General features: G+C 41.7%; 1 protein-coding gene and 1 non-coding gene across 20 annotated transcripts in view; both read left to right on the forward strand.

Annotated features, from left to right (window-relative positions):
- PUM1 (pumilio RNA binding family member 1) overlaps positions 1-27,305 on the forward strand; it is a 139,906-nt gene that overhangs the window by 107,125 nt on the left and 5,476 nt on the right. For 15 of the 19 annotated variants that reach the window (XM_064589598.1, XM_064589605.1, XM_064589604.1 and 12 more), the window contains 6 exons: positions 10,031-10,298; positions 11,845-11,974; positions 14,795-14,929; positions 18,915-19,052; positions 21,254-21,379; positions 22,773-22,894. In XM_064589598.1, coding sequence (XP_064445668.1) covers positions 10,031-10,298; positions 11,845-11,974; positions 14,795-14,929; positions 18,915-19,052; positions 21,254-21,379; positions 22,773-22,894 — 919 coding nt within the window. Of the gene's footprint in view, positions 1-10,030; positions 10,299-11,844; positions 11,975-14,794; positions 14,930-18,914; positions 19,053-21,253; positions 21,380-22,772; positions 22,895-25,088; positions 25,278-27,305 lie in introns of all 19 variants that reach the window. The other 4 variants (XM_064589600.1, XM_064589606.1, XM_064589603.1 and 1 more) reach the window with 2 other exon arrangements.
- LOC123841208 (small nucleolar RNA SNORD103/SNORD85) lies at positions 15,808-15,892 on the forward strand. Its single transcript, XR_006790181.2, has one exon. It is a non-coding gene; the product is annotated as a small nucleolar RNA SNORD103/SNORD85 (small nucleolar RNA).

Here is a 27,305-nt window from a genome sequence, read left to right on the forward strand (position 1 = left end):
TTTCATTATAAATCCAGTACAGATTCATTTTCAGGAAAGCTGGAAAACACAGAGACATAGACAAAGAATGTGTTCATCTAGTGTCACCACCGAAATATCACAATTAATATTTTGCCTTATTTTTCAGACTCCCTCCCCCCCCATATACGCCTAATACCTTACTTTCCCACACAAAAACGTTTTATTTGAAAAAATTGCCAGATTCTTGATTTTTTTTTTTTTTTTTTTTTTTGGGTATAAACTACCTAGTATGCTAATGAGTATAGATGTGTATTTCTCAACTGTATGTTTAGGTTGTTATTATGTATGGGGATTTAAAAATGTTACCATCTAGATCCTAAAATGAGGAAGGAAAAGAGGATTGTAAACAGCAGGCTGTAAGAATGAGAAGAAACTTAACATTAATACTTCGGGTGGCAAATTCCTAAGTCCTTCAAGAGGTGGAAGGTGGTGCATACTTCCTTTCCTCAGATACTTACCGAGTTTGCGTTTTGAAGTGCTGATTTATTTCTTAGATGAGGAGAGTTGAGGCATTGAAGTAGAGTGACCATACAACTTATGGTGCAAGGTAGGACACATTTGAGAGTAGATGGGAGTGCTGTTAACAATGAACTCTGTGATGACAGACCTAAACTGTCCTAGGAAAAGTCATCATGTATGGCCACTTTCCCCAGAAGATTATGTTTGGTTTTTATTTTTAATCCTCTGTTTACTTATTTTTTTTAGAGCAGTTTTAGCTTCATAGCAAATTTGAGGGGAAAGTACAGAGATTACTCCTGTACCCTCTGCCCTGCACATGAGCAGGTTTTTTTTTTTTTTTTTTAAAGATTTTATTTATTTATTTGAGACCGAGAGAATGAGAGAGAGAGAGCACATGAGAGGGGGGAGGGTCAGAGGGAGAAGCAGGCTCCCCGCCGAGCAGGGAGCCCGATGCAGGACTCGATCCCGGGACTCCAGGATCATGACCTGAGCCGAAGGCAGTCGCTCAACCAACTGAGCCACCCAGGCGCCCGAGCAGGTTTTTCTAGTAGCAGCACCCCCAGCCAGAGTGGTACCTTTTACAGTTGATGAACTGACATTGACACACAATTATCTTCCAGAGCTCATAGTTTACATGGACTCTTTTCAGTTTTTAACCAGCAAGATTATAAGTGGCTTTATGGGCTCCAAGATGAGGACGGACTAAACATTGAATAGTATGCTTTCATTTGGAAAGACAAAGACTGGGAAGTGATTTATAAAAGTCAAAGAAGTCCTGAAGGGGATAGGATAGTAGAGGTCTTATTCTAGGACCAAGAATGCTATCTCTGAGTTGGAGAGGTGGTTTTTAAGGCAAAAATACGTACCTATGTATGTACATACACATTTGTGTGAGTGTGTGTGTATCCTGAAATCTCACGTGGTCAGAGCTGTCCTTGTAGAACTCATTGTCTCAGGTTACATATGGACGTTACTTTAGAGAAGTTGTCAGGCCATTCTAGATTGGTAAATCCATGTTGGACAGATAAGGCAATGGGGGGTACATTGCACAACAGTGTTTCCTAGTGACAGAATGCTTGGCTTTAAAGACTGAGGGTTAATGCAAATTGTAAGGGGTAAATGAAAGTCCCAGTTTAGTGTGTAGATGGAAGGAGCTAATACTTATTGTAGTTATTATCTGCTACTATTAATGGTTTTGAGTGCTGTACATATAACTCTGGCAGGTGTAGGTATTTTGCCCATGGTACAGGAGTGAGGAAATTGCCTGAAATATCTTGCTGAAGTCTTCTCATTATCTGAAGAGATTTAGCATCAAATGTGTTTCGCTCCAAAGCCCACACCATCATTGTACGTCCTGTCACGTGATGTGCCCAGGGTATCTTTTAAACCAGTGCATTATCAAATCCAGAAGTCTTCCCTTTTAATTCCTTGATTTAAACATTTGAACTATGTCAGCTCATATTGACATTCATAGTTGCCAACTTGCAAACTTTTTTTTGGGGGGGGGGCGGTGAGGGGTGGGGTGATGGTGGTCCAAGAGCCAGGTCGTAAATATTTTAGGCTTGCAGGTCAGATGGTCTCTGTAGTAAGTATTCAGTTCTGCTGTGAAGTACAGAAGCGGCCACAGACAAAACGTAAATGGACGTGTAGCTATCATGCAGTCAAACTTTATTTCCAAAAATCGGTGGTAGGCCAGATTTGTCCTGTGGGCTGTAGTTTGTCAGCCCCTGAACTAGATGCTGTGGCTCTTGGGGTTTGAAAATGGAGCTGGAATCAGTACTTGCATGCATACTTTCCTCTTCCCAGTGGATCAACATTGTCATGAAGTATACTTCCTTCTTCATTCCTGTTTCCCCTGTGAAGGAGGAAATGACTGTTGGGGCAAGCGATTTCTCATTTTAATGACTCTTGCTGTCTGCCTGGTTTTCTTTCTAACGTATCTTCTCTTTTAGAAACAAGTGAGCTCATTTAAGCAATTTAGTTGCCTGTGTTTGCATGGAACTTCCATGGCTGCGGGTACTGTGTGAGTCAGACATGTCATTCCTCAGGAACCCTGTGTCTTGATCAGTAGAGCTTGGCCTTCGCTCAGTCTGTTTCCTTGACAGAAGGGTTCTTGTGTGCTTTAGTCTTAACCTAGAGAAAAGAGAGGTATGGGAATTGGTTTCTAACAGTGTTCGTGTAGAGGTCCTGAAGCCATTTTTGGTGCAGGAGACTTAACATTGCTTTGCCAGATATATACTGGGCCACACGTGATACGGTTTCTGCTGTTAATAGTGCTGTGCTGCTGACCCCGGCCATTGGTTCTCAGACCAGGAGCTGTGCTGTGCGCGCATTCACTGTGTTCACCTCTCTCGTAACTCTCTTCTACACTCAGCATGGTCTCGTGCCTTTCGTAACACCACACAGCTAGCAAGTATTTGAACGTACATACCAGCCTGTAGATCTCTATTGTTTTCCCAGTGTGGATCTTTTCTCCATCATAACTTCCCCGAAGTCACACATGTGTTAGGATACTCTCCAAATGATCACTGACCTGCTTAGTTAGCTTAGTTTTTTTCCCCCCTTATTATTTATTCAACACTTTTTGGTGTCTCATTATTTATTCAGCAATCACTTGTTGGTGCCTGCTTATGACTCTTAAATGCTTTTTCCATTAGCAGTTGTTTAAAGACCAAAATTCTTTTTTTTAAAGAAAAACTTTATTGAGTTATATTTTACATATAAAATTTACCCATTTCAGGCTTACAGTTCAGTGATTTTTAGTTACTTTCTGAATTGTACAACCATCACCATAAATCAGTTTTAGAATATTTTCATCCCTTCAGTAAGATTTCTCAAGACCAATTAAAATTAATCTGCATTCATACCTTTAGCTCCAGTCAGCCACTGATCTACCTTCTGTTTTTAAATTTGCCTTTTCTGAACATTTCATATAAATGGAACCATACAATATGTGATCTCTTTTGTTTGGCTTCTTTCCCTTCTCATGGTGTGTCCCTCCCCCCAGCCCCACCCCCCACCACATTTGCCCGTTTTTGAGATTTCATTCATAATCTTATATGTGTCAGTAGTTTGTTTCATTTTCTTGCTGAATTGTCATCGTCTTTATGGACATACCACATCTTGTCTAACCATTCACAGTTGAAGGATTTTTGTTGGTTATAGGTTTTGGCTATTAGAAATGATGCTGCTATGAACATTGCATGCAAGTCTTACTGTGGGGCACATTTTTTTATTTCTCTAGTAGTAGAATTGCTGAATTGTGTTTCAGTTTTATGTTAAACCTACTGAGAAAATGCCAAAGTGTTTTCCAAGTTGGTGCACCATTTTACATTCCCATCAGCAGTGAGAGCTCTAACTTCTCTGCATCTTTTAATACAGCTATTTAATACAGCTATTCTGGTGGGCTTGAAATGGTATGTCATTGTGGTTTTAATTTCCATTTCCCTCATGACTAAGGATGTTGAACATTGTTTTCATGTGCTTATTAACTATTCATGTATCTTTGGTGAAATGTCTGCTCATATTTTTTGCCCACTTAAAATTTGGGTTGTTTGTCTTTTTTTTTTTTTTTTTTTTTTTAAAGATTTTATTTATTTTTTAGAGAGCGAGCGAGAGAGAAACAGCATGAGAGGGGAGAGGGTCACAGGGAGAGGCAGACCCCCCGCTGAGCTGGGAGCCCGATGTGGGACTCGATCCCAGGACCCCGGGATCATGACCTGAGCCGAAGGCAGACGCTTAACCATCTGACCCACCCCAGGCGCCCTGGGTTGTTTATCTTATTACTGAGTTGTAGGAGTTCTTTTTATATTCCTGGCTACAACTCCTTCATTAGATACCTGCTTTGCATGTTTTTTGCTTGTCTTTTCTCCTTCCTTCTTTCCTTTTTTTTTAAATACTCCACACCAATCTTTTTTTTTTTTAGATTTTTATTTATTTATTTGTCAGAGAGAGAGAGAGAGTACCTGTGAGCACAAGCAGGAGGAATGGCAGGCAGTGAGAGAAGCAGGCTCCCCGCTGAGTGAGGGGCCCAGTACGGGACTCAATCCCAGGACCCTGGGATCATGACCTGAGCCAAAGGCAGACGCTTAACCGACTGAGCTACCCAGGCGTCCCGTCTTTTCATATTTTAAAAGTATCTTTTGAAGTGCAGTAGTTTTTAATTTTGATAAGGTCCAGCGTATCATGCTTTCTGGTGTAGAAATCTTTGCCCAGCTCAAGCTCTTAAAGATTTTTCCCATGTGTTTTGTTCTAAAAATTTTACTGTTTTAACTCTTACATTTAAATTTATCATCCGTTTTGAGTTAATTTTGTGTTATTGCCTGAGGTGGAAGTGCATCTTTTTAAGCGTGCACCATTTTCCCCAGCAAAGTATCTAAATTTTCGGTGTACAGGTCCTACACGCCTTTTGTTAAATTTGTTCCTACCTGGGCGCCTGGGTGGCTCAGTTGGTTAAGCGACTGCCTTCGGCTCAGGTTATGATCCTGGAGTCCTGGGATTGAGTCCCGCATCGGGCTCCCTGCTCAGCGGGGAGTCTGCTTCTCCCTCTGACCTTCCCCCATCTCATGCTCTCTCTCTCTCATTCTCTCTCTCAAATAAATAAATAAATAAAATCTTAAAAAAAAAAAAAAATTTGTTCCTACCTGTCTTCTTTTTCTTATGCTGTTATGAATGGAATTGTATCCTTGGTTTGGTTTTGGATTGTTTGTTGCTTGCTTATAGAAATACAGTTGATTTTTGTGTATTGATCTTATATTCTGCAAATTCACCATACTTACTTATTAGTCCCAATAGGTATGGGTAGATTCCTCAGGATATTCTATATATAGGATCATGTCACTTGTGAATAAAGCGTTTTTCAATCTGGATGCCTTTTATTTCATTTTCTTGTCAATTGTCTAGAACCTCCAGCACAGTGTTAAATACAGTAGCCAAGAGCACACATCCTTGCCTTGTTCCTGATCTTGAGGATAAAGTATTACTCTTTTACTTTTAAAGTATGATCATTGTAGGTTTTTCATAGATGCCCTTTATCAGGCTCACTTCTATTCTAAGTTTAGGAGTTTTGCCATGAATGGGGTTTGGCTTTTGTTCAGTGCTTTTTATGTGTTTGTTGATGATTGTGTGGTTTTTATCTTTTATTCTGTGAATATGGTATGTTACATTAATTATTTTTTGGTTGTTAATCCGCCCTTGTGTTCCAGGGATAAACTCTGCTTGGTCCTATTGGAGTCGGTTAATATTTTTGTTGAAGAGTTTTGCATCTATATTCATGAAGGGTTCTGTCATTTTCCTTTCTTTGTCTGACTTGTTAGCATGGTGACATTGACCTTACAGCATAGGTTGGGAAATGTACCGCCCCCCTCTGTTTTCTGGACGAGTTTGTGCAGTATTGGTATTATTTCTTTAAACAATTTGATAAAATTCAACAGTGAAACTATTCTGGCCTGGGTGTTTACTAATGGGAAGATTTTTAATTACTAGCTCAGTTTCTGTTTACATCTTATGGGGTCAGGTTTTCCATTTCTTCTTGAGTCAATTTTGGTAATTTGTGACTTTCTAGGAATTTGTTCTAAGTTGTCACATTTGTTGGCCTAGAGTGGAGATGTCTTAAGAAATAAAATCTCCCACCCACTTTCTCAGTCTCTCCCTTCCATCTCTCCCATACATAAATGTACATATGTGCATATGTGTGTTTAGTAATATAAGTAAGTTTTGTATGACCCTGAGCAAGTCAGATGCTGAAATTGTCTTAGGTGTGTGTTACACTTCTAAATTAAAAAGTATTGTTTTTGTAATTATTAATATTACTATTGATAATATTATTAACAACTAGACTTACAGTCCCCGTTTGTGGCTTATATGTAGGTGAGATGAAGCCTTTAGGGTCTCACCTGTACCTAAAGCATTCGTCTCTAATAAGTTGCATCTTAACTCAGCTAGAAAAAGTAAGGGATGTGGAGATGAGTCTCCCAAAGGTCTGATTCTTACTTAATAGTTTTGTGTCTTGCCTCCCTGTAGATGTCTCCATTCCACACCCATCTCCTCCCCATTTCCTGAAATGCTTCTTCATGCTTATGGTTTTCTCCGCAATCTCCAGATTGTGCCATTTTTAAACTCTAAGCATCAAGAAGTAGCAGATGTAATATAATGTGCGTGGTTGACAACCCCCAGCCTTATCATGTGTCCTGGAAGAAGTATACTGTGCTTGTTAATTCCCACAGTGTTGAAATACAATAAAAGTAAGCTTGAAAGTTCATAATCTGTCCAAGGCAAAAAAAATGTAAGCACTTAGTTTTATATGATAGAATTCCTGTCTTCTTGAAATTAATTCTTGCTGTTCTTATATGTACTTAGTCCTTTAAGAAAAGCAAAGTTCAATCACAAAATGGTTTTCTCTGTCCCTGCATGAACTGCAAGAGATGTTTCTAATTTATCGTTCAGTAACTTGTACTAATTTTGGATTATTTACTAGTCATGTGTGTGCCTTTCCTACTTCTCCATTCTAAAAGGTAATGTAGTATTTTGTGATTGCTCACCTGATTCTTTGAAAGTGACTTGTCATCTGTAAAATTAACCATGTGAAAATTAACTTATTTTGTACTCAGTAGTATGCACTGATGACAACTCATTTTGGGCTTATTTTAATTTAGGGCTACCTGGCTGTGGTATTAGTATTAGAGAGTAGACTGGGGAGAACTTACTGTAAACATTTTGGTGAGCGGTGTTGCCTCTGCCTGTATTAAATAGAGTCAGATGTTGGGGACCTTGACCGTTTTTTCTTTAAAGGTGAAGAAGGCAGGATTTTTCCCCGTGGGTATTCGATTCTGTTTTTCTTGGTCTTTGTTCTCTTTCCTTTTTGGTTTCTGGGGATTCTGTTGATACATCCTCTAGCCCAGGGATTCTTCCCTCAGGTGGGTCCTGTTTACTAAGAAGCCCATCAAAGAGTTCCTCATTTTGGTCACAGAAGTCTTTATCACTGGCATTTCTTTTTAGTTCTTAGGACTTCCATCTCTGCTCACATTGCCCACCTGTTCCTGGATGCTGTCTGCTTTCTCCTGTCAGAGCCTGTAGCGTATTCACCAGAGTTGTGTTCAGTTCCCAGTCTGATGACTTGAATATCCCTGCCGTGTATGTCTCCGATGCTTGCTTTCTCTTCACATTGTGTTGTCTGTTGGTATGCCTTGTAATTGTTTCGTGAGAGCCAGCTATGATGTGCCGGGTAAAAAGAACTGCTGTAAAAAGGCTTTTGGTCATGTGTTGGCGAGGTGTGCGGGGAGGGGCAGTGCTCTGTGGTCCCATCTTTGGGGCTCGGTCTTTTAGGGAGCCTGTGCTTCCGGACCTCCAGCTTCACAAGGGCTTCTCATTTGTTTCCTCCCCCTTTTGGTGGGACAGGATGGGTTGAATAGGCTGGAGTTGTGTATCTCCCTTCCCCAGCTCAGTCGGTCTTTGATGATAGCCCAGGAGGTTACGCTCTGGTTAACTGGTTTCCCCAGAGGGCAGACTTGGTGAAGAACAGAGTGCTCTGGCCTGTCTCAGAATGGTTTCTTTTCCCTTCACCTTACTTAAGCCAGAGAAAATTTTTCTCTTGTATTTATTGTGGAACCTGGTTGCAATCTCGGAGGTAAATCTCACAATATGGGGGTTTTAACTCTCAGGGCTGCCCATTCTAAGTTAATAAAGCAGTTTGTCATTTACAGTTCAGGTTTCCTTATGTTTGTCATCCATATTAGGATGGTTTTTTTAGGAGTTTCGTTCTGTTTCTCTGTTGATGTGTTACTTTTTCCTAAATGCCTTTATTAGTGACTACATTCCTAAAATATCTTTCTTTTCAAAATTCTTTGTGTTTGTGCCATTCCTTCTTCTTAAGCATGTTCCTTGCTGTTCCCACACTCTGCAGGACCTGCTGACTTACTTGATTTTCACCTCTTTGCCCATTTCTCTGCTTTCTCGGGCCAGGGAATAAAGAATTGTTTCTGAAATGGTTTAATAAAGAGCAGCCATATGGCTACTTACTATTCTCTATTCTTATAAACCTCCTCCCTTTCTTGATATAACTGAGTCTGAAAATGAGTCTCATTTGGTTGCAAAGGCACTTACTCTGGAGTTGAGTTGTGTCACAGATTCTAGCCACAATTATCTTGGGTTTTGTATCTTTGGGTGAGCATTTCACCTCTTTGGGCCTTAATTATCTGTTACTTAAATGGTAATTTAAAACTTCTTTTCCAAAATACCAGTGAGAATTCAGTAAAAGTGTATATGGAATACTTCTAGCATAGTGCCTGGCATAGGACAAGTGCTCAGTAAATGTTTCACAAATGTTAACATTGAGCCATTTCCTTTTGGTTCCATCACTTTCATTGAGATCCAGACCTTTGAAGCTGGGCCCTAGAATTCTGTGGAGAAATCCAAGCTGGGTATCTTTTTGTAGCTGCCATTAAACTCCAGAGCAGACATCATTACATCTCATGAAGTTAATGGACAGTTCATGCTGGGTGACTTTTCTCATGGATCCTGAGTTGTTGTTCATCTGTGCTCTTTGTGGTTTATTTTGGTTTTTCTTACCTACCTTGCCTTTTTGTTTAAAAGGAGTGGGGTAAAGTAACACATAAAAAGGGTTGTTGTTTTTTTTTTTTTTATAGTGTAAACTTAAGAAAAAACTACCATTGTAAAAAAGAAAGAATATTGAATATATATTCTCATGATACGTTTTTACTCTGCTTTACATTTTGATAAGCTTTTTGGTCTTACCTCTATTTTATCTGTGTAGAGATTCACAATTATTATTCCCTTGTCATCAATTCAGTCATCAGTCTCCGTGGCATGAAAGTTGTTGCTACTGCAATCATTTTAGGCTCTGTCCCAAAAGAAGGTGTTAAGAGCTGCCCATTCCGGATGCAGATCTTGAAAACCTTCCATTGCAAAGCATATGTCCTTTTTTCCTACTCCTTATGTCTCTTCCTCAGCCTAGGGTGCCTTAGTGATTTTTCAGATTTCTGTTCAGTGGCAGAACCATTCCTTCAAAGCTTTTTGGGAAGCTCTTTATATAAAACAGACCAATCTGGATACTCTTGATTTTTTTTTTTTTTTTTTTTTTCCTTTTTTAAGGAAGGGTTTCCGTTGGGAATGGGATTATTCTACTCATGGCAGGAATCTCCCCAGAGCTCAGAGCAGAAAACGACTTGCAGTCTCTGTGCATTGTGTGTTTTCGGATTCCTGGTGCTGAGGTGTTGGGTCACAGGGCAGGCACTTTACCCATCATTTTCCTTACTAAGGGCTGTGTTAACCATTGCTCCGTTATTGCTAACGGTCCCCTATCAGTGGGTCCAAGCATTTCCCCTCTCAGTCTTTGTGCAGAAGTTTCTTTCCGTCTTGGTGAGTTGGCCTTATAAAAACTGTGGCACTGATAGAATCAGATCTTAACACAAAAGCAATAGAATTGAAACAAAATCAGAAACGATGCAGGCTTTCATGTGTGAGATGCTTTTTCCCTCCTTGAACAGAATTCCTTAAGAATGAGTCTTGAGTTGTCTTGTTCTGTAACCAACAGGAGGCCTCACCAATGGCAGTGGGAGATACATCTCTGCTGCGCCAGGCGCTGAAGCCAAGTACCGCAGCGCGAGCAGTGCCTCCAGCCTCTTCAGCCCCAGCAGCACCCTGTTTTCTTCCTCCCGGTTGCGATACGGAATGTCTGATGTCATGCCCTCTGGCAGGAGCAGGCTTCTGGAGGATTTCCGAAATAACCGGTACCCCAATTTACAACTGCGGGAGATCGCTGGGCATATAATGGAGTTTTCCCAAGACCAGCATGGGTCCAGGTGAGGACTTGGCTTTGGCACTTAAGGTAACTGAAATCTTAATGCCTTAAATTCCATGCCTCAGATAAGGTATATACTAAGTAAATAGCCATGAAGTAATTGAAACAAAGTTTGCCTCTTAGTATGCTTCCTATTATTTATTTCAGAGGGATGTGGGGATATGAGGGTCATCAGATACACAGGTGATTGAAAAGAGCCCTTTAGTAATCTGGATCACATGCTTCAAACAAACCTTTTATCTTATTGTGGTGTTCCTAGTTCATGGGAACCTCACAGAATGTCTATAATTTAAGGAACAGAAACACTAACAACACAAAGATGTGTGTACACTTTTGTTACTTAAATCACTATTAAGAGTCTTGCTCTTTTTTTTTTTTTTTAAAGATTTTATTATTTGAGAGAGAGCACAAGTGGGGTGGGGGGGAGGGGCAGAGGGAGAAGTAGACTCCCTGCTGAGCAGGGAGCCCAACATGGAGCACGATCCCAGGACCCTGAGATCATGACCTGAGCTGAAGGCAGATGCTCAACTGACTGAGCCACCCAGGCACCCCAAGAGTCTTGCTGTTAAAGAGAAATTATTCACATGTAAGTTTGGATGTCTGCTTGCTCAGGAATAAGATAGCTTCACTACTTTTCTGTGTCGTTCCACTCTGTAGAAGTGAGTCTACGTAGAGGTGAGAGAGAAGAGGCTACTCTAAAACACAGAATCTGCTTTGGCTTATCCCTCCCCGTTTGGCTGTTCTAGTGGCCTTTGCAGAAGGGGACCACCCTGGTTCCGGGGGAAAAAAGCCTGATTATGGTGACATCACCCATCCTTTCCTATTTGTCTCCATTTCTCTTTCTTGCTCTCTGTGCCCACTGAAACAGCTTCTAAAGAACCCATCTCCTCTTTCAGTTTTGCCATCTTGCTACTGGGCAAGGATTTCTCATATTTGGATCCTATAGACCAGATTGGGAGACAGCATGTTTTTTCTTATATAGTTACCCGAACTGAAAATCGCAGACTTGAGTACTACTTCAGAAGACACTGCAGGCATAAATCACAGCTCTTCCACATCATGAATGAGTACTGCTTCATATGCCCTTGAGCTAAAGGAGACAACGAAGGGCTGTAAGCATGGAGTTCATTGATGTAGGGCTGGTTTCTAGAAGAGAAAGTCAGGTAGAATTCTCCCTGAGTTATGCCCACCTTAACCCTCATTTCCCTGCCCCTCTGCTTGTCTCCCCCTCATCCCCACACATACATATGGTTTTGTATGTTTGTAATGAAATATACTAAAATTTAAATATACTTTTAAAAGCTCAGTGAAGTTAGGGGTACTTCACACTATAATTTTTTTCCTTTTCAGAGATTTCAGTGAAGTGAGCTCGACTAATTCATTTAAATAACACTATTTGTGTGTGTGTGTGTGTGTGCCCATATATGTGGGTGCGTGCACATGCGCACAATTTCAGAATGGATACATTATATAAATTGAACTAATCCTTATTGATTTTCAAGTCTTCCTGAGATGCTAGGATTGCCATTTTTTACTTTGTACTTCAGATTCATTCAGCTGAAACTGGAACGAGCCACACCAGCTGAACGCCAGCTTGTCTTCAATGAAATCCTCCAGGCCGCTTACCAGCTAATGGTGGATGTATTTGGAAATTACGTCATTCAGAAGTTCTTTGAAGTAAGCCTTTGTTCTTTCTATTCTTTGACGTTAGAGAATCTCCGGAGCATTTTGATTTTCATTAGCTGTTTTTAGAATGGCAATCTCATTCCAGTCCTCAAAATGAAGTGTGTGTGGTCTTTTTGAAGAGCTTTTAGATGTTTCTCCAAGTTATTAGCAGCAGTATATCGTTTAAATACCCAAGCAGATGTGCCAGTCTATTTTAGGAATGTGTTTGGAGAACCGCTGTCCCCATTAGGATCCAGCACATTATTTCTGATTATTATGATAGATTCACTAAACATGTCATTTTTAGAGGAAATAATCCTTGTAAGATAATTTTAGCAGGATCACGATAAAGTGTTCTAAAAAATGGGTTTTTAGGATTCCTGTTATCTATTTTCAAAGAGTTATCTTTGAATGTCAACTGTAGTGTTTTTCATCATAAACTACAGTCATGAGGATTGTTAAATGACTTCTTTTTAGATGATCCTTCAGCCTTGGTTTCCTCTTTTACTTCTGTTATTATGAATAACGTCCACTCTTGTTACCATTGCTTTTGGAAAGGATTAATGAGATTGTTGGATTAATGTCTGTTTCCCCTACTAAACTAAAATGTCGGAAAGGCAGGGATTTTTTTGTATGCTGTTGTAACCCTGGTGTGCCGGTATCAGCAATTCCAACCAAGTCCTAAATCCAGAAAGGAATGAGACATTGAGATGAAGAACCTCTGTTACAGGGGAAAATGCTGGAACTGCACATTACCTGCTCCAGACAGAAGAAATTTGTCAATTTATACATCTTACTTTGTTCAGTTTGTGTGAAGATTTAAAAAAAAGAAAAGGCTCACTCACAGCCTTTGTATTCCTACCTTTTCTCACTAAGACTGAACTTCTTTGACTCTTTTTTTTTTTTTTTTAAGATTTTATTTATTCATTTGAGAGAGAGAGACAGAGCACAAGCAGGGGGAGAGGCAGAGGGAGAAGCGGGCTCCCTGCTGAGCAAGGAGCCCAGTATGGGGCTTGATCCCAGAACCTGGAGATCATGACCTAAGCCAAAGGCAGACGCTTAACCATCTGAGCCACCCAGGTGCCCTACTTCTTTGACTCTTAACTCCTTAGTGATACACTAAGAAACCAGCATATTTGTAACATTTTTATTTACTGAGATTTTGTGATTAAATTCTGAGCAAAGTGAAAATGCAGTGACTTTTAAAGGAACTTTGTTTTATAAACACATCTGTCATCTTTGTGGTCTGTATTAAAGCAGTAAAAATTGTTGCTATTACTTTAGGTTCTTGTAACAAAGAGTAACCTTTTTGTGGTCCCTGTAAAATTACTGTAATATTTGGTAGCAAACAATCCATGTGCCCTTGCGAAAGGTTAGAGTTAATCCAATGTATCTTTAATTTGAATGTTTGTGCTTTTTAAATTGATCCAATACTTGAGGGGCAACTATCAGTCAAAATCAGTTTGGGGAATAAGCAAAAACTGGGGGTGCTGTACTAGATATGGTTTGTTTTTAAAAATTCAGAGAACTGAAAAACGATTTATGATGATTCTTGTTTCTGAGATGCATCTATTGAATTGGCAAAGTAATACCAGTGACTTTTAGGGGAGCCTGGGTGGTTCAGTCATTGAGCGTCTGCCTTCAGCTCAGGTCATGATCCCAGGGTCCTGGGATCGAGCCCTGCATCAGGCTCCCTGCTCGGCGGGAAGCCTGCTTCTCCCTCTCCCACTCCTCCTGCTTGTGTTCCCTTTCTCTCTCTGTCTCTCTCTGTCAAATAAATTTAAAAAAAATGTTAAAAAAAAACAAAAACAAACCAGTGACTTTTAATCCTATGCTTCTTCCCCTTAAATTTCACTTAAAATTAAAAATCCCCAATTAAAAATAAGAAACCAACATAAAATGACTTATATTTTTGATTTTAGAATCATCTATCTTGTTCCAGATAGAAGAATGTAGAGCTCTCCAGCTCTAGAGGTCCATGTGCAGGCAGAGATGGCTGACTGAACAGGGGATTATAGCTGTATGATTGGGGACAAGCTAGAGAACTTCCCTGGCTCACACAGCATCCCTGGTCCATAGTTCCCTTGTGTGGAAATTGAGTGGGTTTGGGAAGCTGATTATATATAAAATCTCCTCCAGTCTCATGATTATGTCATTCAAATGAAAATAAAAAGCCAGGGATGGGAAATCCTTCTAGGAAGAGCTTTAACATTTGTGCAGCCTTACCTCTAAATTATTCTGCTAACTTGGCCCCCCGGACTCTGTTGCCCTATATATAGAGAAAATTTCAATTCTTAGAGTGATGTAGAACCCTAATTCAAAACAGAATGTCCATATGTTTAATTTCATGTGGATGAAAGAGGAACTTTCTAACCCATGGGCCTCAGACACCTGAGCGCTATAGATTTGCTCTAGGAAGTCCTTGAATCTTTCCCATACACTTCTAAGGTTCCAGTAAACAGTGTCTCCCACATGTATTACTATTTTTAGAATAAATGTAAATGCTCTTATAGTTAATGGGAATATAGGTTCATAGTATTAGTGAATTAATGGCAGCTTTGAGGAATTAGCAGATAAGTAGTGAAACTGCTGCTGTTGGGTATGTGAGAAGTTTTTCAACATTAAAATGGGTTCTTCATAATCAGAGGCTGAGAACTCTTGGCTTGAAAAAACAAAAGAGTTTTTGAACAGAAAAGTTTAGTTAATTAATCATAGGGTGACAGGGCTAAAAGAGGTTATGCCAGTGGTTGATACAGAATAATGGATGCTTTGCTTTCTCTGGTTTCTTTCCTTCTACCTAAGTAATGGTGTTCACCCACACATTATGTCTAGTTTGGCAGCCTTGAACAGAAGCTGGCTTTGGCAGAACGGATTCGAGGCCATGTCCTCTCATTGGCCCTGCAGATGTATGGCTGCCGTGTTATCCAGAAAGCTCTTGAATTTATTCCCTCAGACCAGCAGGTAATTGTAAGTTTCCCCTTTAACTTTTCTCTTGGTGTTTGATGTTTCTCCATGGTACATGTAGTGAGCCCTGTAAATTTGTCAGTCTTTAGTTTTCTTGTACAGTTGTGTGTGTGTTTTTTTTTGGTGCTTGTGGCTGCCTTCCTGTGCATGGCAAGCATGAACTGTGCAATTAATTGTGTAAATTTACAATAGATCCGGTGTCTTATGTTAAAGCCATTGGTTTCAAACATTCCTCTCATTGACCAGTCTAGTAGGCGCAATTTTACAGGTGGGTATTTTGTTTGACAAGAATTAAAGCAGGTTAAAATGCTAGAACTGACCACTCCAACAAATCAAACTTAGATGATCTAGCCCACCTACAATTTTCCTTCACTTCTTCCTTACTCATTCGTCCTCCCTACCCTTCACTGAGAGAGTGCCTGCCCGGTGCCTGGCCTGGTGCCCACTCTGTGCCAGGCACCAGCGTAGACACGACGCAGATCGGTCCCTGCCCACAGAGCACCGGGGGAGGGGGGAAGAGCATTGGAAAGGGCTGGTGAGCATGTGAGAGCCCATGCTCGCGGCTTCGTGGGAGGCTCTGCGGGCGGGAAGTCCAGGCTGAGGACGAGTGAGGAGAACAGGGACGGAAATCTGAACTGTTAGGTGCTGTGTGTGGGGCTGACAGCGAGAGCCGCCCATGGCTTCTGGAACAGTCGCAGAGCCGGTCCAGCCAGCCCCGCGCAGCCCCCCTGGGCTCGGGAAGCAAGACACACCCACGGGCAGGCCCGCTGCAGCTGTGTTTGTGCTGGGCAGGGCCGCGAGCCCCACCTGCTCCTGACCTGAAGCCCAGCCTTTGGGCTCTGGACTCCCTCGGCCCTTGTCATGGGAGAGGTTGGCCACGGTCTGGCGATGATGAGCCACTTGCCCTCACTGAGAACAAAGTTCGGTAATGAGAATCTTTGTTACGGACTCCAGTTCTGAGCCAGACGAGGGCCCCCTCCTTCACCCCCGCCTCCGGTTGGGAACACAGCACGACACAGCGAAACACTGCAGTGCTGGTGGGGGTGGCGGTGGAAGGCTGGGGGAGTCCAGAGTCCTTCCAGCCGTGAGGCTCGCGGATGCGTGGGTCAGGACGCTGCGGAAGGCCGAGGCCGTGTCGGAGACCATGGCGTTCGTGCAGCGCTCAGCACTGCAGGTGCGGCGGTGATGATGCGGTGTTGTATGTGAGGAGCGAGGAGCAGGGCAGAGCTGCTACTCTTTTTTTTTTCCTGATGTTCAGATCATTATCAGTTTTAATTTTCCGTGCGATTTTCATGGATGAAAACTTCATGGTTGAATTTTTCCTCTTAAATTTTCTCGTTTCTTTTGAACATGGAAGTTTCTTACTCTTTTTTTTTTTTTTTACTATAATGCTCACTTGCTCAGAGAAAGCAGGAAGAATGTTACAGTTTCTCAATCTTTGCCCTCTTATGACTGTGACAAATTGTTAATTTAGTCTCCATCTTTTCAGATTTTACTGTTTTCTCTTTTCTGATTAGATGGCTACACTGTAGTAGTTTTTCACTTCCTTTCTCTCTCCCCCATGTTGTGCTTTTCTATCCTATATTTCTGTGTGTTCTTTTCTGGTCTGGTTTCTTTGTCTACCTTGTTCTGGGCCTGGTATGATTCTTCCTCTTGTGGGTAGTTTACTGTTTTCTAGATGGAAGTTTATTATTTTAGGTGAAATTGACTCCTCTCCAGTGGAGTTTTTACCTCTTTGGGCTCCAGAACATACGCAAGGAAGCCACCTTCCCTTTATTTTGATTAAAAGTGTTCCAGTCTTGGGGCGCCTGGGTGGCTCAGTTGATTAAGCGACTGCCTTTGGCTCAGGTCATGATCCTAGAGTCCTGGGATCGAGTCCCGCATTGGGCTCCCTGATCAGCGGGGAGTCTGCTTCTCCCTCTGACCCTCCCCCCTCTCATGCTCTCTCTATCTCATTCTCCTTCTCAAATAAATAAATAAAATTAAAAAAAAAAAAAGTGTTCCAGTCTTTCTCTTTATATATACTATCATTCTCCACTTACCATTCCGATAATTATATTTCCAGAATAAATGTTCTTCCTGACATTTGATTAATTGCTTTAGGAAACTTTCCTGAGTCTGTTGCCGTTGGCTTGTTTAGTCCCTGGCATTGTAATCTTGAATTTCTTTAATGGGATAATCTCTTAGTTGCTTTGACATATTCCACATCTCAGAGATTTTTTTTTTTTTTTAAAGATTTTATTTATTTGTTTGACAGAGAGAGAGAGAGAGAGAGAACACAAGTAGGCAGAGGGAGAGGGAGAAGCAGGCTCCCCGCAGAGCAGGGAGCCCGATGCGGGACTCGATCCCAGGACGCTGGGATCATGACCTGAGCCGAAGGCAGCCGCTTAACCGACTGAGCCACCCAGGCGCCCCACATCTCAGAGATTTATGACATTGTTCTCATAAACGTCACCATTATGGAGTGGCTTGTAGTTTCCACTATAAATACATACTCAGCACAAGGGAACAAATAGACAGAGGTTGGATACAGCAAGGAGATTGGGCAGCAGGTGCCAGAGCCCAGCCATGGTGCAGGTATTCAGATTTAAGGAAGGGATCTCAGCATCTCTTCCTGTACCCTTGTCACCTCCACTCATTCCCTACGTGCACATACTCGCTCACACTCTGAATCTCCCACAACTCCAGTGTCTAGTCTTCTGTATTCGCTGAGTTTCTCATATACACACATGCCTCAAGCACTTGCCCAACTCCACATCTGGTCTTCTGTATTCCCTGAGAGTACTGTTCCTGCTGTCCTTGCTGTCACTGGCCTGGTGGAAAGATCACGTTGGAGTTCCAGACCTGGGTTAAAATTCTGGGTCAGTCGCTATCTACAGTCTTGATCACGTTGGTTACTTACTCCCTCTCTCAGTCACCTCCCTCATCCATGTGGGTGGAGGGTTTGTACAGGGTAATATATAGCTGGCTGACAGGTGCTTTACTGACCCACATTGTTTTACCACACAGGGACCAGATTGCTTGGGTTTGAATCTTGGCAGTGTAGGTCTGTGATTTTAGCAAGTCAGATAATTTGTGCCTTGGTTTCCTCATCTATAATAGTGTCCAGTGCATAGGATTATTATGAGGATTCACTGAGTCATAACATGTTAAGCACTTACAGATATGCCTAGCCTATCGTAAGCTGTAGATTGACTCTTCTCATTATTAATAACATGTACCTTACAGGGTTGTCATGTTAGAACATGATAGATTATACGTGAAATTCTCTAGGACAGTGTATGTCATACAGGTTTCTATAGATGTATACATTTTTTTTTTTTTTAAAGATTTTATTTATTTATTTGAGACAGAGAGAGACAGAGAGCACATGAGAGGGGGGAGGGTCAGAGGGAGAAGCAGGCTCCCTGCCGAGCAGGGAGCCCGATGCGGGACTCGATCCCGGGACTCCAGGATCACGACCTGAGCCGAAGGCAGTCGCTTAACCAACTGAGCCACCCAGGCGCCCCTAGATGTCTACATTTTTAAAAAATCTGAGGTCTTTTGCAAGTTAGAGAACTTTTTTTTAAAAGATTTTATTTATTTTCTGACAGAGACACAGCGAGAGAGGGAACACAAGCAGGGGGAGTGGGACAGGGAGAAGCAGACTCCCCAGTGAGCAGGGAGCCCGATGCGGGGCTCGATCCCAGGACCCTGGGATCAGGACCTGAGCCGAAGGCAGACGCTTAATGACTGAGCCACCCAGGGGCCCCGGGAACTTTTTTTTAAAGATGGGTTGCTGTTACAGGAAATTTGCTAATCCATGGAAACCCTGCAGTCCTCACTTGGTGCTGCTGTGTTGTTGTCATGGTGCCACAGCAGTGTGCTCCCACTTCATCATCATAGATTCCCTGCCTCGTGCTTTGTGTTGGGTAAGGAGACTGTTCATTTTCCAGGTGTTTGGCTTGCTGTGATTCTGGTGGTGCTTTCTTTCCTTGTCTCCTAATAGAACGAGATGGTTCGGGAGCTAGACGGCCACGTCCTGAAGTGTGTAAAAGACCAGAATGGTAATCATGTGGTTCAGAAATGCATCGAATGTGTGCAGCCCCAGTCTTTGCAGTTCATCATTGATGCGTTTAAGGGGCAGGTAAGTGACTTAAGAAAGAAACAAAGGAAACAAGTGTTTGGGTGTTTCCACCGTGAGCAGAGAACAGGGTAGCATTTGTGGGGTGTCCCCACGTGGCCACACCACCAGAGATAGCTTCTAGTTTCTCCTATTTACCTGTATGTCGTAAGAGCCTCTATGCTCTTAGCACCAGCTTCCAAGCAGAGCTGATGCTTTCTTAGACCATTTTCCCAGAACTGCCCCTTAATTAGCTATTACCATTAATTTCTCTTTCCTAAAACATCGTCCTCACACCCTCCTAAGCTATGTGGAACAAAGAGAGTAAAACACACACCTCCTTCTTGGGTCTGTGAAATTGTTTTTTGATACCAAGTAGATTTTTAGGTGCAGTCACGTGTACTGCTAAGCCTAGATTGAAATGGGATTTTAGAGTTGTTTAGGCTTTGGGGTTTGCTCAATTATGGCAAGCAGTGAGGAGATTGCAGGCGTTAACTTAGGGGGTTGTTTGGGTTTTCTGAGTTAATGAAAAAAAAGTGGATCTTTAAGATCTTACATTTATCAAAATAGACAACAAGGAAAGTAAAAGGATTAAACTGCCAAAGAGGAGAGAATACTTTCAAGATGAAATCACCAAAAACTAATAACGAACATATAAAGAACTCCTGTAAATCAAAAAGTAGAGTACAAATTAGTGCAGAAATGACCACAAGCACTAACAGACAAAAGAAACACAAATTGCCAGTAGACATAAGACAAAATAATTCCATTAGTAATCAGGAAGATGCATAATAAGGGCACAGATTATAGACCACTGTTTCCCCACTGGTCGGCCGCTGTGTCCTGGCAATATTGTGGGATCTGGTCACTATTGGTGGGAATAGACATTAGCACAGCCGTTTGGAAAATCATTTTGCATCATCTTTCAAAGTCTAACATTTATATTTCCTGTGACCCAGCATTCCTAGCCTAGGTGTGTATCTGGTGGAACATCTACACGTGGGTACTAGGAGACATATTTCGACATGTTGAAAGCAGCCTTATTCTCCTAGGAAAGACTAACTAATCTAGATGTCGGTCAGAGAGGGTTAGAAATTAAAGTAACAAACTCAGGTACTTGCCCAGCAGAAGCTCCACAGTATAAGTAAATACTTGAAACATAACATTGAGTGAAATAAGTTAATTCGTTATAGACTGCGAGTTTTTAACATTTTTCTAAAATGGGGAAGAACCGTACTTTATACTGTGGAAGTACACTGTTGTACGCATACAGCTACACATAAAAAACTACATAAAAAGCACTTAGTGTGCTGACACTTGGTCAATATCTAGCAAGTGTGAGCTGTTGTTACTGTTCTTATTATTCCTGTGATGATTCTTTTTTTTAAGATTATTTATTTGAGAGAGCGAGCGAGTAAGTGCATGGGGGAGGGGCAGAGGGAGACAATCTTCAAGCAGACTCATGAGATCATGACCTGAGCTGAAACCAAGAGTCGGACGCTCAACCGAATGAGCCACCCAGGTGCCCCCTGTGATTACTCTTAATAACAGACTTGAGGTGCAGGTTACTCCATGTCATTCTTGCTAGGAAGGCCAGAACTGAGATTGGGTGGTCCAGAGCTGAAGCCCATGTGCTTATCTTCTCCAGACCCAAGAAAAGAGGAAGCTTTTCTTATTGCTGGAAAACACCCTAATTAAATTTAGAAGATTGCAGCACGGTTAGGTGAAAGCATTTAGGATTTGATTCCAGCCATTTCTTTTTCTATTTTTAACCCTGTTCTTCGACACTGTGGACTCTTAACTGTGTTTTTTATGACCTCGAATAATTCGCTGTCGGTTCTAGGCTTCTTGGAAAAGTCCTTTTCAGGTCTGAATTTATGTACATCTCTAAATTCTTAGTATAGTTATGAAATGGGTTTACACATACGCATACATACACACCTTGTTCTTTGGAGAGAGAACTCAAATGTGCCATATTTATAATTTGGGCTTTTGAGTCAGACTAGGACATAATATCCTGGCTTTGTCAGTTACTGTCTGTATGACTGCAAGCACACTCTAGAAACTTCTAGGAGCTTCAGAGTTCTCTTCTGTATGCTGAGAATACTCATCACTCACTCTCTCTCTGAGTCTTTGGGAAGATGAATAATGTGTATGAACGACACCGAAGCACGGAAAGTGGCAGCTCTCATTTTTGGCTTTGTTGTTTGTGTTGTCTGCCCTAGGTCTTTGCTTTGTCCACACATCCTTACGGCTGCCGAGTGATTCAGAGGATCCTGGAGCACTGTCTCCCTGACCAGACACTCCCTATCCTAGAGGAGCTTCACCAGCACACAGAGCAGCTTGTACAGGTAGTGGAGTTACGAGTAGAGTGACCGCAAACACCTGTGGGCTCGTGCAGGCCCAGAGCTTGTGTGTTTTCTCAGCACAGGTGTCTGTTCCCGAAGAGTTCGTGTTCATGTGTTTAAAATGCCCACTGAAGCTTTGGGGCAAGTTCTCGTTTCTACCATCCTGGTTTGTGCTTTCTGAATACGGGTGTTGAAGGGAGCCCCGGCCTTGGAGGGAAGTGCGCTGCCTGCCAGCCTTCTGTCCCTCTGTCGTAGCCTGGCCAGCTGCGTCCCCTCAGGCGGGCCACTTCATCTCTCTGGGTCTCAACTTCATCATTTCAAATGAACTTAGTGGATTAGGTGACTTCTTTTAGCTTTGATACTTTCTTTTGCTTTTGCCACTAAAAATTTCTCCCCCATCACAGTAACCAGTAGAATACTTTCTATGTGTAGTATTTTTGTACCGAAGCAGCATTTTTGTTGGAGTTTGTGGTTTGTTTTGGGGGGATGTGTGAGTTTGTAAGTGTATTAAATCCTCAGTGTAGAAAAAAATTGGAAGTGCAGAAAGCAACAACAAAAGAAATCATCCATAATCCTACCATCCAGAAGCAAACACATTTGGCCTTTGCACTTGTTTTTAAAAATATTATTTGTACATTCTCAATTTTTCCCATCTTACAAATAAATACTTTTGCCTCCTTGTACACATTTATTCTCTCCAATACCTTTAACCTTAGATGAGTGAATATATCTATTGTATGCTTGTGATGTTATTTAATTAGGTATTGTCTGTTTTGTTGGACATAAACAGTGTTTCCCATTTTTCTTAGAGATAAACTTCTGTTTGAGAGAAAAATAGCTCTTTTTTTTTTTTTTTTTTAAGATTTTATTTATTTGTCAGAGAGAGAGCACAAGCAGGGGAAGCGGCAGAGGCAGAGGGAGCAGCAGACTCCCCACTGAGCAGAGAGCCTGACACGGGGCTCGATCCCAGGACCCTGGGATCATGACCTGAGCCGAAGGCAGACGCTTAACCGACTGAGCCACCCAAGGTGTCCCAGAAAAATAGCTCTTTATTCCCACCTGCGCCTTCCTTTCTTTGTTTCTTTGTTGTTGTTGTTGTTTTTAAACGAGAGGAGGCCTACTCTTTTGTGTCTAGTAGCTTATGAAGGAAGAACCCAAAAAAGACCTTTGGGCATAAATATAGAGAGAAATATTCCATCATCTAGTAATATGTTCCTTTTTTGTAACCACAGGGAAAAATTATCACTCCCTATCCAATTCTTAAGTGTTCATTAGTATTCAGGTAAGCCATCGTGGTGCTATAGGAAGGTAGGTAGGTGTTGATTAGATGTAAGGATTTAGGTAATTCACAGAACTCATTTTTACATAAATTTTATTTCTGTTGTTTCTCAAATAGGATCAATATGGAAATTATGTAATCCAGCATGTATTGGAGCACGGTCGTCCTGAGGATAAAAGTAAAATTGTAGCAGAAATCCGAGGCAATGTACTTGTATTGAGTCAGCACAAATTTGCAAGGTGCGTGCTTTGAATCACATGGACTCCGTTTTCCAGGAAAGATGATAAAATAGTATTTCAAGTTTAGAGAGAAAGAAAGAATTTTCATTCTCTTTTTTTAAATGTTTATTTTTCTCAAAGTATACACAGCTTAAAAAGTCAAATGGTTCTATTATAAAGTATAAAATAAAGCAGGTCCCTTAATGCCTCCTCACTCCCCACTTTGAAATCTGGGGATTATGTTTCTGAAGAACTTAAATCTTATACTTTGGTGAACTGGACATTTTATTCACTTTATTTGTTCGCAGTTGTGAGGTGTTCTTTACTCAGTTTCCTTTCTGGTGCCAAAATTAGCATGCCATCTCTACGTATACAGTATTCTTAGAGTCTCTTTTCCAGTCTTTGTATTGTGCTAGCTCAAGAATAAAATGCACTAGTTATCTCCAGATTTGGAAAGATGTTTTAGGTGACTTATGATTATCAGCAGTGGTTGGAGAAGAAATTGATGGCCTTTCCAAGGGATTAGTGGTATGGTCTTTCTAAGTGGAATGTGTGTACCCTACAGCCATAGATCCATAAATTAAAAAAAATAAAATAAAAACTCATAGATCCAGCATCTCCGTAGCCTGACCACATCAGGGTCTCTGTGACCTTGTATTGTCTTTTTTTTGACATTTGGCAGGACCAGGGAAGTAGGGGCAGAATCTCTTAGAATTCTTCCTTGGGTCACTGTCCTCTGTTTACTTTTTTTTTTTTTCAGTGTATTTAATATCTCATTCTTAGGTGTAAGTATTAATATTACAATAGACTTGTGGTCCGGTAATGACTGAGTAGCTACTTTGGGCCTAATCCTCCCACAGATAACAACTATAAATTGTGTACAAAATGCCAAAAACCTTCCTGAAGGCATTAAGCCGTTAAGAGAGTGGCCAAGAGTAGGTAGATATCAGAAGGGGTTGGGGGACGGGAGGCTTGTTGATACTTGGAAGGAGGTAATTGCACTGGGGAAATCTCCCTGTCCCTCTCCGCCTCCCCTTTTGATTTTTCTTTTTGTATTGAGTTGTATTGAGATATAATTGACGAATGACATTATGTAAGTTTGACGTGTGTAATACGTTGGTTTGATATATTTATATATTGCAGTATGATGACTACAGTAGCATTAGCTAACACCTTTATCATGTCATTATTACTTCTTTTTTATGTTGAGAACACCATTAAGATCTAGTCTCTTAATGACTTTTTATAATGATAGGAAACTTCCCAGTTTTAATCGGCTTTTAGCCTGTAGGCAGTTCCCATTCTGCTCCATGCTGGGCTTCTAAAGTTGGGATAAAAAAATCTCCAGTGTTCCCAGAAGGCAGAGTTAGGGACAGCCATGTCAATGAGAGTGACAAAGCGACAGGGCAGAAATCCTGGAAAGGAAGAGAAGGCGGGGGTGGGAGGTGGGGGGTGGGGGGGGCGGCGCGGAGGCCCACATTTAAACTTCCCAAAAATCTGCTTGACTCCTGAACCACATTTGCATAGGGCGAACTTGAGGCAGCCCAGCTAAGGGTGAAAGAACTGAGATTCCTCTTGCAGGGGAGGTTTGCAGTTTGAGTTCAGCCAAGTTACTTGCACTGAATAAAGGAGTGGGGGAAGTAATATCCTTGGGGGAATGTAACAGAACTCAGTTTCTATTGTGTATCATTCATTATGTCTAGAAAGCAGGAAAATGTAATATGGCCTATAGTCAAAAAAAAAGAAAACAGAAAAAACCCCAGCTAGTTCCAGACCTCCCTGATATTGGAGTTAGCAGAGAATGATTATAAAGCACCTATTTTAATTATAGTCAAAGATGTAAAGGAAGATATGATCATAATGAATGAAAAGATGTTAGTAGAGAATTAGAAGCTTTATTATAAAAAGAATAAAATGGAAATTCTAGAATAGAAAAATAAGCCCTCTGAAATAGAATTTGCTGTGTGGCCTTAACAACAGCAGATTAGAGATAACACAAGAAAGAGCTGATACATTTGGACATAGATCAATAGAAATAAAATAGATTAGTGACTTACAGTTTTGATGGTGACCCAAAATAAAAAGTAAAAGTTTCATTGACTTTGCGCACACACACACACACACACATATGCATACACGTGTAACTGAAATTGTGTTGTCCATGATTAATTCTGATACTTACTGTTCTGTTTCATTTTTTTTTTTTTTTTTAAAGAAAAAGCTGGTCACAAATTACTAAGTTGATCTCACCACCCACAAATGGGCTGGGAACTGTAGTTTCAGAATGCCTAGAATAAACTTTAAAGACTGCAACACTCTCGATCATGTATTAAGGTGGAAGTCTTTGGCCAAGTGGGATCCCATGGTGGTAGCTGATTTACCTGCTTGCTTTCTTGGAAGACAGGTCAGTGTTGAGGATTGAGTCCTGTACACAGAAGAATGAGTGTCCTGTCTCCAATCCAGTTTAGTAGGAAGTCCTGACTAGTTTCTAGGGGAAGCAGGCCTGGAGTGGATGAAGGTACAATCCAGCCAAGCAGTCCTGAAAATTGATGAATTCTTTGCCTGAACATTTGGAGATCATGACAGGCTTTGTCCTCTCTGAACGGGATCAGTAATATCTTAAGTCCCTTTTCTGCTAAGGGAGAAGCCGATGGCTATTAGGAGATTCACTTCCACAGTGCTACACTTTGAGCTCACACTAGAACAGTACTGTATAGTAGTTAGATAGTGCTGTAGAAGGAAGGTGGGGAAAGAAGTTTTTCTACGATGCTGTGTCAAAGGGAGAGGCTGTTGTCTTAATTAGACTTGATTGATTAGGTCACCAGACTTGACAGACACTGTATTTTTTTTTTTTTAAGATTTTATTTATTTGACAGAGAGAGAGAGACAGTGAGAGAGGGAACACAAGCAGGGGGAGCGGGAGAAGGAGAAGCAGGCTTCCTGCTGAGCAGGGAGCCCGAGGTGGGGCTTGATTCCAGGATCCTGGGATCATGACCTGAGCTGAAGGCAGACGCTTAACAACTGAGCCACCCAGGCGCCCCAGACACTGTGTATCTTAAAGTTTGAAGAAATGACCGGTAGGATGGTATTTTTTAAAATTTTATTAAGAATTTTGTTTTCTTTTCCTTCCTTCCTTCCTATTTATTTATTTGAGAGAGAGAAAGAGAAAGCATGCACGCACTGGGATGGGGAGGAGCAGAGGGAGAGGGAGAATCCCAAGCAGACTCCATGCCGAGCGCAGGGCCCGATCCCACGACCCCCAAGATCACAACCTGAGCTGAAACCAAGAGCTGGACGCCCAACCAACTGAGCCACCCAGGCTCCCTGAGAATTTTGTTTTCCAAATAAAAGCTCAGTGTGCACAGTGAGCTAATACTGAGAGCTCTGTGGAACAGCATCCTCTTACAGTGTAAGAACTTGTGGAGGAGGGAATTATTCTGGTGATAGTTCCTGGACTATTCAGATATCTGGAGGGCTGGCCTCTGGAAGGAGTAAGAGTCCCTGCATTAGGTGCTCCTGACATAGGTATACATGTCCTTTTTCAGTCCCTGAAGGCAAAATTAAGACGAATGGGTGAAATTTGAGGGGAGAGCATGTTTTGCTTCAGTATGTAGAGAAGACTGTTTCATAGCCCTTCGCCCATGTGGTAGGTTGCCCTAGAAAGTAATTACTTCCGGATGATGAGAAATTCCCAAGCAGACGCTAAGTGGCCATCTTTCAGGACTGTCACAGAAGAGCTTCCTGCATTAGCTAGGTCTGGACTCTCAAGTTCCTTTTCTCTGTGAGAGTTCTGTGACCCACAGCAGCTCTTCCCCCAGTCACAAACTCTGTGTGAAGCCCTCAGCTGCACACCGACCCAGCAGATGCCCTCCTTGCCAGCTCCAGCGATAGAGAATACATACTATTCTTGGACATCACACAACTTCCTCATACCCACGGAGCCACAGGTGCATAGTGGTGTCGGACTTAATCACTCCGAGATGGTAAAGACCCATTAGCACAGCTGTGTGTAATTAAATCGCCCTCTCTGGCCCCCCTGGATTTAGTGTAGCCACAGTCCTGTCTTCCTTTTCCAAGGCGATGTATTTGAGAAGTGCTCAGAAATGCCGGCAGGTCCGTAGGGTGGTTGTTCTTAGACTCTGAAGAGGCAGCAGCAGGCTGCTGAATGAGTGCTGTGGTTCCTGCTTACACCCTCCTTGACTGAGCGTGCAGGGCCTCCTCTCCTGGGGGCCGCTCTTTGTGGTGGGCACTAGAGATAGAGACATAAGGAAGGCTTGTTCCTGACCTCCGTACACTTAGAAAGGAGAGGATTCATGGATTTTGGTTGTGTGTTGAAATTATAATCATTAACAAGTGCGGCTATTAAGCTGTCACGTGAGCCTCATATGTGAGTCCCTTCGCTTACCTGGGTTTGTTACCCTCACCTGTGTGA

This window comes from Mirounga angustirostris, unplaced genomic scaffold (assembly GCF_029215605.1).
Source record: "Mirounga angustirostris isolate CCGP_5_RB_7025 unplaced genomic scaffold, mMirAng1.0.hap1 SCAF_4, whole genome shotgun sequence".
Classification (NCBI taxonomy): domain Eukaryota; kingdom Metazoa; phylum Chordata; class Mammalia; order Carnivora; family Phocidae; genus Mirounga; species Mirounga angustirostris.